The 12529-nt window shown below is 40.5% G+C and overlaps 1 protein-coding gene across 1 annotated transcript in view; it reads right to left on the minus strand.

The window, feature by feature from the left end:
• Positions 1-7868: 7868 nt before the first annotated feature.
• UBE2E3 (ubiquitin conjugating enzyme E2 E3) overlaps positions 7869-12529 on the minus strand; it is a 54453-nt gene continuing 49792 nt past the window's right edge. The window contains 3 exon segments of the mRNA XM_054380970.1: positions 7869-7966; positions 8989-9136; positions 10663-10795. Coding sequence (XP_054236945.1) covers positions 7869-7966; positions 8989-9136; positions 10663-10795 — 379 coding nt within the window.

The following is a 12529-nucleotide window of genomic DNA, read 5'->3' on the forward strand; positions in this document are numbered from 1 at the left end:
GATTTATAATGTTTAGCTGAGGTCATCCTCCTTCAAGTGGCAGAATTCAAGTCAAGGGCCAGGAAAAGTCTTGCTGCTTTCAGAGCAGCAGCTTTGGAAAAATTCCTGAGACCTGAAGAGCAGAACAGACCCTCCAAAAGAGCAAAGGAAGCAGCCCCATCAGATCTTTTGCCACTGAAAGAAACCCAGCTGTCTTTGAGGCTAGTTTTCAGAGTGGGACTTAGGAATTAATATGGCTTATAAGAAGAGCTAAAAGAACTTTCTGATGCCAGGAGCCTAATATTTAATCTAATAAAGAAAATAGAAACTGAGCATGATACTTCAGTCCATCTGGACTAAATCTACCCATCTGCAAAGATTTAACTCTGAAAGATAGTTGAAAATATCTCTTCTTAACTTGCTTAGTTATGTTCTCTAACTACCACTTGGTTGGAAGCAGTGGCATCTAAATGAAGTACCACTGTTCTAAATATATGGGGGCTTCTGAGAAAGAGGACAAAGTAGGCTGAGAGGCACCAAGCAGCACACCAAAGCTTCATGTGTCCCTTGGGCTGTTGGGCTTGTGTAAGTGATATTTAATTTTATGGAATTTAAGAGAGTTTAATGAACTCGTGAGAGACTGTAAACTGGCAGCAGCTACGTTAGATAATCTGTTGCGGTTTCTTACTTTTTAACAATTCGCGGGTAAAACTAGACTTGGAAGCGAGATGCCTGTCCTTAGAGTGCAATGCAGCTGCTGCGGTGCGGCAGAACACGGCAGTAAGCCGTCCTGCCGCCACCCTCGAGCAGGCTACGGATCACAGCCTCCCTCCCGGCTGGCTGACAGTACGCTGCCTGACAGTGCGCTGGCTGCAGCCCCAACCGCTCAGCCGGGCTACGGGATGCTGCCGGCGCTGCTACAACCGCACCTTGTATCCGCACACGCTGCGCTGCCGAGCTGTATGGCTCCGCGACTGTCAAGTCAGACGCCACCCGCCTCGAGAGGACACTCAGAGGTTCGTGCGGCTCCCCAGCCGACAGCTGCTCTGCGCTGCCGCTGGTGCCGCCGGGAGCCAGCCCTAGGTCCCACGCGGGCCCCGGCCGTACCCGGTGCAGCAGCGACACCCAGCGGCGCGAACCTTGCCCCGCAGAGCAGCACTGCGGCTCCAGCTCGGCCCAGGCCCGGACTCCCGGCACCTCTGCCGCCGGCTGAAACCGACCGGCTTGGCTCCTTTGAAACATCCTCGTCGCACACCAGAAGCTTAGCAGAGGAACGCGCCGAGAAGCACAACGGATCCATGGCGGTGGGAGTTTGCTTTCATGCAAAGTTCAGACATTTAATGTTTTTAGACACGTGACAGTTTCTGTTCTCCTTCACCCTCACTCCCAACAAAACTCCACAGTACTTCATCTTTTTCATTCATTTCTTCTGCTAGTTTATAAATCACATACTATTCCGTACGCCAAAGAAAACAGCAGTAAACGCCATGATTTACCCATTTAATGTAGCGAACTAGTGAACATCCTGCTAACATCCTACATAATCTTCCAGAGGAACCAGTGTCATTTAATTCTTACCCTCTTCATGGAAGAAAGATAATTTGGGTCAGTTTACAGTAAAATGTCAAGTAAATCAGTGAATGAAGCTTAAATGATACCTTAATGTTTTTTAGTCCTTTATTAAATCCATATTCATGGAAAAAAATCATCTGGAAACAGCAACACTCTGAAGTGAGTGGAATGAAAAATGGTGCTTGTATGAAATAACTACTCATCCCAGCTATGAAAAGAGAGCACATTAGCTTTCCAGCTAACAGGGAAATGGCAGAAAACCATGGAGTATACTAATAGTAATACTAATATTTTAAACTGATAAGTTTAAGATAATTTGTCACTCTATTTCCACTGCCCATAAATTATGAACTGGTAACCTCTTTATTTAGCATACAGTCAGGAGAGTCCCAGCTCAGTTTAAATTTTCACCTACACAGAAATAAAATGCTGACCTGCATAAACACAGCCAAAGACCTGTGCACTTGTAAGAAGCTGCCTTCCTCGGTGCAGAAAATGCCATCATGCACCACTGTACTTCAACAGCTTCATTCCACTTCCATTTATCACCCCCCACTATTGCTGCCTGGCTCCATACGTGAATGCTAGACTGCACATTTCCATCCCAATTCTATTCTTCAGAGATACATCCAATTGCTATGTTCAAAGCAATGGTATCCCACAGGATCTGCAATTCACCCCTGTCTACTTATATGATACCCCAGAAAACTAATCTCCAAGATGACAGCTCATTCAGCACTCTGGAAAATTTACCCACGCTGAGCTCCTCTTTAAATAATGACCTGACATTTGTTCTGTAGAGGGAGACAAAGCCCAGACTGATGAAAACAGTTGGCAGCTGCTTTCATTTGTGCCATTCAGAGGCCAGATGATAATTTGTCCGGGGGGACCCATCACTTCTTGGCAGACAGACCTGTTCAGTGCACTTTTCTATTACTTTTGCTGTTACCTCCCACCCCTAGTGAATGCAGCACGCACAGAGAGTCAATATTCCAGGCAGACTAAACTAAAACTGACTGCCAAGAGTCATAAAGGATTTCATGATGCCAAGAACTGGGAGATAACATCACAGATGAATTTGGCGATGATAAATACAAAGCAGTGGATATCAGAAAGACAAATTTGCTAGACCTATGTAAAAGGTGAAATTATCTATTGCTCAGAAAAGAGATTCCAGCATCCCTAAAGACAGCTCAACAAAGACATTAGCTAAGCAATAAGCAATGGTCCAAAAGGCAGAGTATCACAAATTACTAGGCAAGCAGACCAAACCAGAAAACATTATTCCAGATGAATAGTGACTTCACCTTCTGCATGCAGCGCACAGCTCCCATTCCTTTAAATTGACTGAAGCAGAATTACAGACTGTTCAGACAAAGGTGACCAGGATAATCACAGCATCTTCCATATAGGGAGAGATGAAATAAATGAGGACTTTTCAGAGTGAAAAGAGAGAATACTAGGGGCTGATAATAATGACGGTACATAAAATCATAAATGGGATCAAAGTACAGAACTAGGGGACATAAAATTAAATTTTAGCATAGCAGGTTACATGAAATAATCATTTAACAAACAAAGAACTTTTTTCACATGTTCTTTAATTAAACCGTAGCATTCACTGTTAAAGGATGTTGTGGAGGGTAACAGTTTAGGATGGTTCAAGAAGATATTTATCTTGGACAACAAAGTTACAAAATGCTTCCTGGTATTTTGGAAACACCATATAAAGTGTTTCCCACACATTACCTGCAGAGGAGCAGTAGCAACAACAGTGAAACACAGACAACTATATGCATTAATTATCCATGCATGTGGTCCCACCACATCTTCTATCCCTGTAGATGCAGAGTATGTGTTCAGACATAGCCACCATGAGCAGATGAAACATATTTTTCATACTATGCCTCTTGTTCTATCTGTTCTTGGCAGGTTTTAAAGATCCCCCAATTTGTCACTAGTATGTTGGATGCTTTCTGTTCTACCCAGCAACAGAGGCAGTCATAACTGCACTCCAGAGAGACATGCATGCAGAGAGGTGTGGGAAGACAAGCTCGAGCAGGTTTCTTTCTTTAAGAACAAAAAACCAAAACCCCCTATTCTGCAAATGTTCCAGCAATTATCTTCCAAGTGCATTATCTGCTCTTCCACTTCAGCTACAGTTGAACATGTTGAATTATCATTGACACCAGCAAGGTCAGGCACCAGTCCTAGCAGCTGTGCTGCTGCCTCACTTCTCACTTTAAAATATCGTCTCTATTACACCATCTCTCCTGTTGTCTCAGGATCCTCTCCAGTCACTTTTAGCTGGGGTGGTTAGTGAGGGAAAGGGAGTGGTGGTTCAGCACTGGACGTTACCACCATGCAATACAAATGCAAGCAGTGCCGCTATGCAGAGGTTGAAGTGATGCTGTACCTGAAGCAGTGTCAAGTTCTCAAACACATCTGTTTCCCTGGCTATACCATGTGCTGCAGGAATACAGTGCTTTATGGCTGAACTTTAGTCATGCTACTGTCCTTTGAAGCTCTTTTAGTTCAGGATGCCTGAACAGGCCTTCTTTCTTTCACATAAATAACCAGTGATGAGTTTTTTGTAAGAAAACGCAGAAAAAATGAAATTTATTCCTCAGCCTGGAGTTAGGGGTCCTTTCTTTGCTGCCTGCACTCACACAGATGAAACCCCATGAGCAGAAGACCTGTAGTCTTCAGCTTCCTCCCCTACAGTGCTGTGGTGACCCGGGCAGGGCTCCAAGGAAGCCATGGCAGCAGTGGCAAAGGGGCAACTGGTGCTGCCCTGCAGCTCAGAGCTGCACCAATGGTGCAAAGACCCTCAGCCAAAGCCTTGCAGCTCTCCCACTGCAGTGCAGGCAAGAGCTGCCAAGTCCACAAATCTGGTTCCCACACATGAAAGAAGAAAGAGAGAAGCTTGGTCTCACCTTCTGCAATACTTATGACCACAAATAATCTGGTGTCAAGCAAGAACAGTGTGCAGCAAAGCATGGCAGAGTTTCCTCTTCCTCCCAGGAGCCAGGGTACACAGCAGAAACCAGACCCAGTTCAGCTTCTGGTTTCTTTACAAAGCTGCACAAGCCTGGCCTGGGGCTCAGGCTACCCTGCAGTCTTGCTTTCCTAGCCCCATATAACACTTTTCCCATTCTGGCTACAGACTTTGAACGATGGCTAGTCAATGTTGCTCAGTGAGTTTGTCTCCACCTAAGGCATCACAGAACATGAGGCAGCTCACCAAGAACATGTTAGTACAGAAATGACAAGGCTGATATTATATATATTTCCCTTTCCATTTCTAGTGTATTTATACTTAATACATTTATATTCACCTGTCCCTTCAAATTTGGTATGATGAAGTATTTGCTCTGAATGTAGCCACCATCTCAGCTGAAAAGTAGAGATGTGATGGTGTTTGCTCGTTTGGTTTGGCCACCTCTTTTCCTCAGCAGTGTCACAGCTCAAAGGCTGGGATGGTCAGTTCCCATGCAAATGCTCCTTGCGCCAGGAGATTATGGCGTCCAGTTCGGGCACCTTCCCAACCAGATGCATGTGCTCCCCACTCAAATTCCAGACAACTGAACAAGAAAAGCCCATCCAAAATGGAGAGGAAGAAGGGATGTGGGATATCTTTAGCTGGTCATTTCACAAAAATTTAATTTCTGTTCAGTTTTTCACAGAGCCCAGTGATTGCTGATAAGAAGATGAAACTATAAATTGTAACTGTAAAATAGGACCAGTTCAGTGCTTTGGTATTCATGCCAGCACAGCTGGGAAGGAAACAGTTTGAAAACATCAATTGCTCTTTGCAACTGGCATTTTGGATATATTTGCAGAAGGCACTTCTCCCCTTCCCATGAAAACAGACACACATTCTCATTTAACAACTAATTGATTTATTTAACAATACAAATTTCTTTCTACTGCATGGTTTAGCAGAGAGAACTTGAGAAACAAAATTAGCTTCTTTTTTTAAAGTTTAAATGTTTACACAAAAACAACCTTTACTTCAGTAAATATAAAATTTACACACAAAAAACCCCTACATTAAAAAAAGAACAGAATCATGACAAACCAACAACAACAACAAAAGAAAAAAAAAGAAAAATAAAAAAAAAAGGATGGGAATTCAGTGTAAAGGATCCAATCGCAAGGAAGGCAAGATGGGGCAACACTAACAAGGCATCCCACTTGTACACCTAGGTATCTGAAGTTGTAGGTACAATACAAAACCAAATACATTAAAATTAGGATTAAAATCTGTAATTTTATACCATATTTTATGATATAAATATCTGTAAATTCTGTAGGCAACACAGTTAACGTGTGAAATACATAGTTTGCTCTTCACTGAGAAGTCACTGGAGTGGTGTACAAGCACTGTGTCACTCACGAGTGTGCTCATGGTCAGCAGCGAGTGGACCTTAGACATCCAGCCTGGATGTGATCAGCCCCTTCTTTCTTTGCCAATCTGTGCTATTCCTCACATGTCCAATGACATAGTGAGAAACTCTGGTCACCTTCAGCAGTGATTTCCAGCACTTCATCTCCTGGCATTAGTCTGTTACCTGACTTAGGCATATTCACCTGCCAGATCCCCTATTTCTCATTCCCTTTTGCACTTTATAACCTGAACTCTATATCTATCTTGTAGCTACCAAAAGAGACTGGCTTCTAGGTTGAGATATTTGGGATACACAGTTCTTCAAGCCACCTTCAGGAATCTGTAGAAATATTTAAAGTAAGGAGAACAATTCATGGTCAAAGGTCATGTGATACAAAACCCAGGGACCTATATAGTGATGACTAACTTTAGATTTAAATTGTTAACATTTTTTTCTATTGCTTTAATATTTAAACTTCACATTCAGTTTTCATATATTAAATGAGCAGAGCATCATTTGATGGAAGTGCTACATTATTTCCAAAACCACCAGGTAGGTAAGGGAAACTGTAAAGTTTAAAACTAAGTGTAATTTTAAAAAAATCACTCCAAGGGATCAAATCTCCTTTTATATAATCAATATTGTGACTGGCAACCTATAAAAGCTTAAATTATAAAATTATTAGTGACTCCACTTTTTAAACTGTATGTACTTATTATAAAGCTGTATATCTTTGTTACTTACAGATGTTACAAAATTTCCAAGCCAGAAAGTGAAAGGGGGGGAAAGGTAGTTTAAAAGTTTTACAGATTTCATTTTCATCAACAAAGGTTCATTCCCCCCCCCCCGACTCTTTTCATGCCATAAAAATCTGATTAAACTTATTCTACTACTTTCTTTTCTGGACACATGATACAGTGTTCAATCATGCTTTGGAAGACCATTTTAATTCTCTAGATCAGCAAGTCCGACTTGGTTTACTTGGAAACAAAAGCACCAATCTAACTTGTCCCTGCAAAAAAAAAAAAAAAAATTGTAGCAAGACTTGGGCAGCCTGTTGCGAGAGCAGGACTGGCCCTGAAGCAACCAGCTACATCACATTAACTTCTGGAGCAAGCATACACAATGCTCTCATTCCAACTTGAGAAAGAGCCTAACAGTATTAAATTTAGGGAAATTATAGAAACGACATTTGTTCTGTTAAAAATAAAATAGGGAAAACTTAAACAATCCACAGGTGTGCATTAAACATTTAACAGCAAGCCTTTGCTTATGTATATTAATTTAAAGATTATCCACAGGGATCTGTGATACATTGGCCCTGCCTTGTTACTATAATTAAATTTATTCAAATATTAATTTAAAATAGGAAAACAAAGAAACTACTCCTTGGGGAATATGTTTATTGTGTTTGAGATGATACACTGGGTGCTCTCTGAGCTACAAAGGGAAAAAGGAAATCCTTTCATTACAAACTGACAAAGGTAAAAGTTAAAACAGTTTTCACAACAGCATGTACCACATATTGGAAATAGATCTGGGTTTAATACAAATGACGTAATTCCTAGTAATCTACAGCTATCTTTAATAACTTCATACAGATAATGAATTAGGCTAAAATGCACTATAATATTTGGTTGACTTCAGGAACAGTATCCTTAGTACATCACAAAATACATTTTGATATCCCAAAGAAGCAAGACTTGCAAGTAGGCATTTTAAACATAACTAATCTACAGCTACAAATTTCTACTCTTGACAGCATTTACCTTTTTAGGGGGCAGTATCCCAGTCTTCAAAAGGATAAAAGCAGAGTAGAATCAGTATAACATATACACAGAAGTCCGTATTGTAAAGGCTATAAAGATTTGTTGCACACTGCAAAGTTGCCTTCTGCACCTTCACACTGCACAAGTAGTTTGTCATTTATGTTGCATATCTCTTGGTCCACTGTCTGGCTATCCTGTCATGTTCTGCTCTGTTGGTCAGGTACTGAGTGGCTATGCTTCCAACCAGAGGGTCAGCTGCAAAGGCAGGAGAAGATGCGTTAGAAACCACTTCACAGTAATTAAAAAAACCCCAAACAAACACGATTTAAAATAAATATATTTGAAAAGAGTCTTTGTTAAGCCAGAAAATGCTGTGAGATATAGTGGGGCTCTTACCATACAAGACATTTCCAAGAGAAAGCACACAAGGCACAACAAACAGAAAAGAAAACAGAAAAACCTGTTGTGGTTATATGCATAAGAATGAATCTTGCCCCAGCCAGGTGCCCTGCTTTCACTCCTTTGGAAGGGCTGCTGGGTACAGGGGATATTCAGCAAGTGCACCCCTGTCACAGTGCTGGAGAAGAACATTAGGGTATCAGGATGGCAGGACACATACCTAGGGGATCCAGTTTCCTTCAAGTCATGAATTTTTTTTTTAATCAAAGAGGCTTTTCCATTTCTCCCTGATCATTACCAGTCTTCAGTAAATGCACTACTGCTTAGTTCCTGCCCTGACCACAGGCAATTAGCATTCATTACCTAATGACACTGGTCACACAGATAGTTGCTGAGAAATTGTTCTGCTTGCTTTCAGTGGAGTTCCTTCTCTCCCAACAAGAACTCTTTGAAAAAGGGAAAATCTCTTTGAACATCACTTCTCACAGGTGCAAGATTTAATGTTTCACTTGCTGTCTCAGGAAAAGGAGAGATGCCACTTATGACCTGCAGGATTAATTTTCAAGAGAACTTTGTAGCTCTCCTGGATCAATCACTTGCTGGAGCTCCTGCAATACAGACCTTCAATGACGGTAGTGTATTTCTTCCACTATAGCTCAGGAAAAACAAGGACTTAATGCTATTTACTTTCTGTTGTGCCACAGGCATGAAAAGCACCATTACATGTGGGATAGCATCCAAGCAGGAGTGTCTCATCCCCAATTATAAAAATATTAATTTTTTGTTATTCTGCACACAATCAGATATAAAAATAACATTCCATAGCAATTAAGTCAAACACCTAAGAGGGGACACTCATTAGCCTATCAGCTCCTTACCTGGGTTGCAGTCTGTCAGAAGAGAACAAATAGACAGCAGAACCTTTGAAATAGTCAAAGCAGGGCTCCAGTTGTCTTTCAGGATATCCAGACAGATGACTCCCTGACTGTTGATGTTGCAGTGATAAATTCTGGTACGGAAAGTAACCTAGAATCACAGCATAAGAGACAGAGAGTCATTCCATGCTTGTCTCTGAACAGCAGCAATGCCTGGGGCACTTGCAGTTCTGCAGAGCTTCTGTGGAAGCAGTGCCTCCCTGCTCATTTTCCAAACCACAATTGTTTAACAGAAGAGTGCCTATTTACTGTAGTCATGGCTACCTTTAACGAAAGCTACCATGGAGATCTTTAGTGCTTCACCGCTTTCACACAAGTCCTCTGTCTGGTACCCATTAAAATTAGGACCTACTTTGTAGTACTGTACGCTATTTAATGAACATGTTACATGTCAAGAACAATCTAATCACAAATGTTAACTTTACTATGGTTTATGAAGGTGAAGAAGTAGACAAAATCTGCCTGTCCTTTCAAAAGCCTAAATACAGATAATGAAATTTCACATTTAAAATTGGGGTATTGTATCACTCGTATTCAAATTAGCAGTGAAATCTTTGCCTTGTCCTTCATTAGGCAAGACATAGTACACAGCCAAAACAATGCTATCACACTGTAATACTGTCCTGGCTTTTAAATTATTTCAGACTAGTATCAGTAGAGCGTGTAAGCATTATTCTGCACAAATAAGAAGTTAAAAATATTTAAATGCTTTAAATGCATAACACATGGGAAGATGAGGACGATTTTCTCCTTTATACTGATGCAGGGAAGAAAAATCCATCATGATTTCTGAAACTACTGAAAATCCCAAAATGATCGTGCTCTTTAAAAAAACAAGCTACAAGATTTTAAGGAGAAATTTGTCTAAAACTCTGCGTTGCTTCATTACAACAATTTTAAGTCAGAGAATATTAAATATTGTGAGTTTCAGAAAAGTGGGAAATAGGTAATATATTATTCTTGATGCTGTACTCCTGGGAATGAAAAAAAGGTATTTGATTCATTTTAGCAACAGTATAGCCATGAGAGCCCTAAATTGAAGAACAGTGTGGTAGACACTATATCTGAGCAAGGCAATGAAATTTTAGTTTAAAAATAGTTTCATTTAATAAGAAAATATTTTGCTTAAAAATATTATCAAATAAGATTACTGATCTTACAAGCAGCAAATAGACTGACATTTTACAATAATGGAAACCATCACAGCAATCTGCACATTTTGAAGTTGTCTGCTTAATTCTAGTTTTCTATCTTAACTTATTTTAGCTTTCTGTTAGTTTGTTTAAAAGTACATAAAAATATGTAATACAGAATCCAGCTCCTAGCAGAGAAAAAGTTTATTATATATATATAAGTAGCTGGAATGAGGAGGAGGAAGTGTAAGAAGGTCTTGCACTGTTTTCCATTAACTTCAAAATTTCTTGACTCTTAACTCTATGATTAGATTTATCATCTCCCTTCTCACTTGTAATGTCTGAAATCCAGTATTGACTGTGGCAATCGAGAAGTAAAGGAGACACAGGATGTTTGGGAAACTGCAGGCCAAGATTTTGGACCTCGGCACTTTCAAGAGACCATAAACAAATACGATAAGCACAATAAAAACCTTACCCTTACCTTTGGTGGCTTGAATGGATAGTCAGATGAAAAGGTGATATCCAAGAAAAAAACACCTCCTTCATATACAGAACCTGGAGGTCCAAGTATAGTAGATCTCCATTCATAAATGTTATCTCCTTTAGGGCCAGCACTGTGCAAACAAAAAAAAAAGAGAGAGTCAGGTGTGCCTTTGGGAGAAAAATTTTAAGGATTTCTTCTACGTTCGTTTAGTTGGGTTTTGTTGTTGTTTGGTTTTTTTTTTTTTTTTTTTAATACAAGCCACTTGCCTGTCTTTAACATCTGCCTAATTTCCAGCTGACTTCAGTGAGCTCAAGTGTTTTAAACAGGCACGAAAGCTGGGCACTCCACTGTCCCTTTGGAAATACAGCAACAAAACCAACTGACCACGAACTACTGGACTGTCATTGTCAGAAACATTGTCCTAGATCCGCTTTCTCGAGCATGTGGTTGCTCTGAGCTTCTACATCATGCCCTTCCAGTGACATCATATGCATACACAAAAGGTGTTGTAGAACTTGACTATATTCATCTTGTCCAGGCACTGAACAGATCATGTCTTCAAAAAAATGTGAAGTATATTAATACACATTTATTGCCACTTGTTCCACAGGCTGGAGTAAAATATTACACCCTTGGGCAGGAACACTGGGGATGGCAGAGACAAAATCAAGTAGCCTGAACTGAGCTTCTTACAGCACTGTCGATCCAAATAACTGTTTTCTTCAAGCTGCATTTGTGTTCTGCCTCTAGGCAACCAGCATTGAGACTACTAGCCAAAAATAGTTTATTTTAAGAAGTACAATACTTCACACATTTCTCTCTAGGGGAAGGATTATCATATAATTAATTACTAAAGTAAAGCTTTGAAAGAAGGGGCAATGAATATGCATTTTCTTGTCTTCTGAGCCATCATACTCGATGTTATTATCACAGAGTAACCATCTAACCTTCTCATGCAAAATATCAAAACACAATCTTATTTCTGTAAGCAAATCTTGGGGTAAAAATCAACCTAACCTTCCACAAAAGATCCTGAATCTGAACTGCTGAGATCCAAACCGGCTGCTATGGAAAAATAACACTGTTGGGCTCACACTGGCATAGTGGATTCATCACATTTATGTGGGCAAGTCAGTAATGCGTAACTGTAAAAGATCCTTTCAATTCTCTCCACCTCAGCAGCCTCCCAGGTGCCACCTACATCTTGCAGACACGTCGTGAAGTATCCTCATCCTTCTCCCTTCTGTGGTTCCAAGGAGCAGGCACTGAGGACTATCATATGTGACTGCACATGAAGCAAGCAACAGGGCACAGCACCAAGCTGTAGCCTGGGAGTTTGTGGTTTCTGGCGTTGTTCAACACTAGGAGTCTCCCTACAAGGCCTCCAAGCGTTAAGGCTCTTCCTGCACCACATCACCTCATGTATTTGCCATATATATGTTTGCAGCCTATATGTTGGACATTCATCCTTAATACATAGTCAAACAAGCGGAGACACTCATCAGAGACAAGAACTATGAGCAGTTTGAGTCATGCACCTGCAGCTCCTGCACCTGCAATTTACCTGTTTTTACACTAAGACCATATCTGAGAAACAACAAAATTAATTCTCTTTCGACTCATAATTTCCCAATGTGTTTTTTACCTTGCAGGTGTTTTGTGTACCAAATCTTTAAACTGTTGCAGTCCTTTCACTAACAGGAAAAAAATAATCATGGATTTTGGCTGACATCCTATTTAATTAAAACCAAAAAATTATTTGATGGACCTGTTGCTGTTTTCCTGTAGCCAAAATGAAAATAGAAAACAACAGCATGCTGGTCTCCAGAGTACAGTTAGGAAAGAAAAGTAAAAGCAGTCTCAA

Source organism: Indicator indicator, chromosome 5 (assembly GCF_027791375.1).
Source record: "Indicator indicator isolate 239-I01 chromosome 5, UM_Iind_1.1, whole genome shotgun sequence".
NCBI lineage: Eukaryota > Metazoa > Chordata > Aves > Piciformes > Indicatoridae > Indicator > Indicator indicator.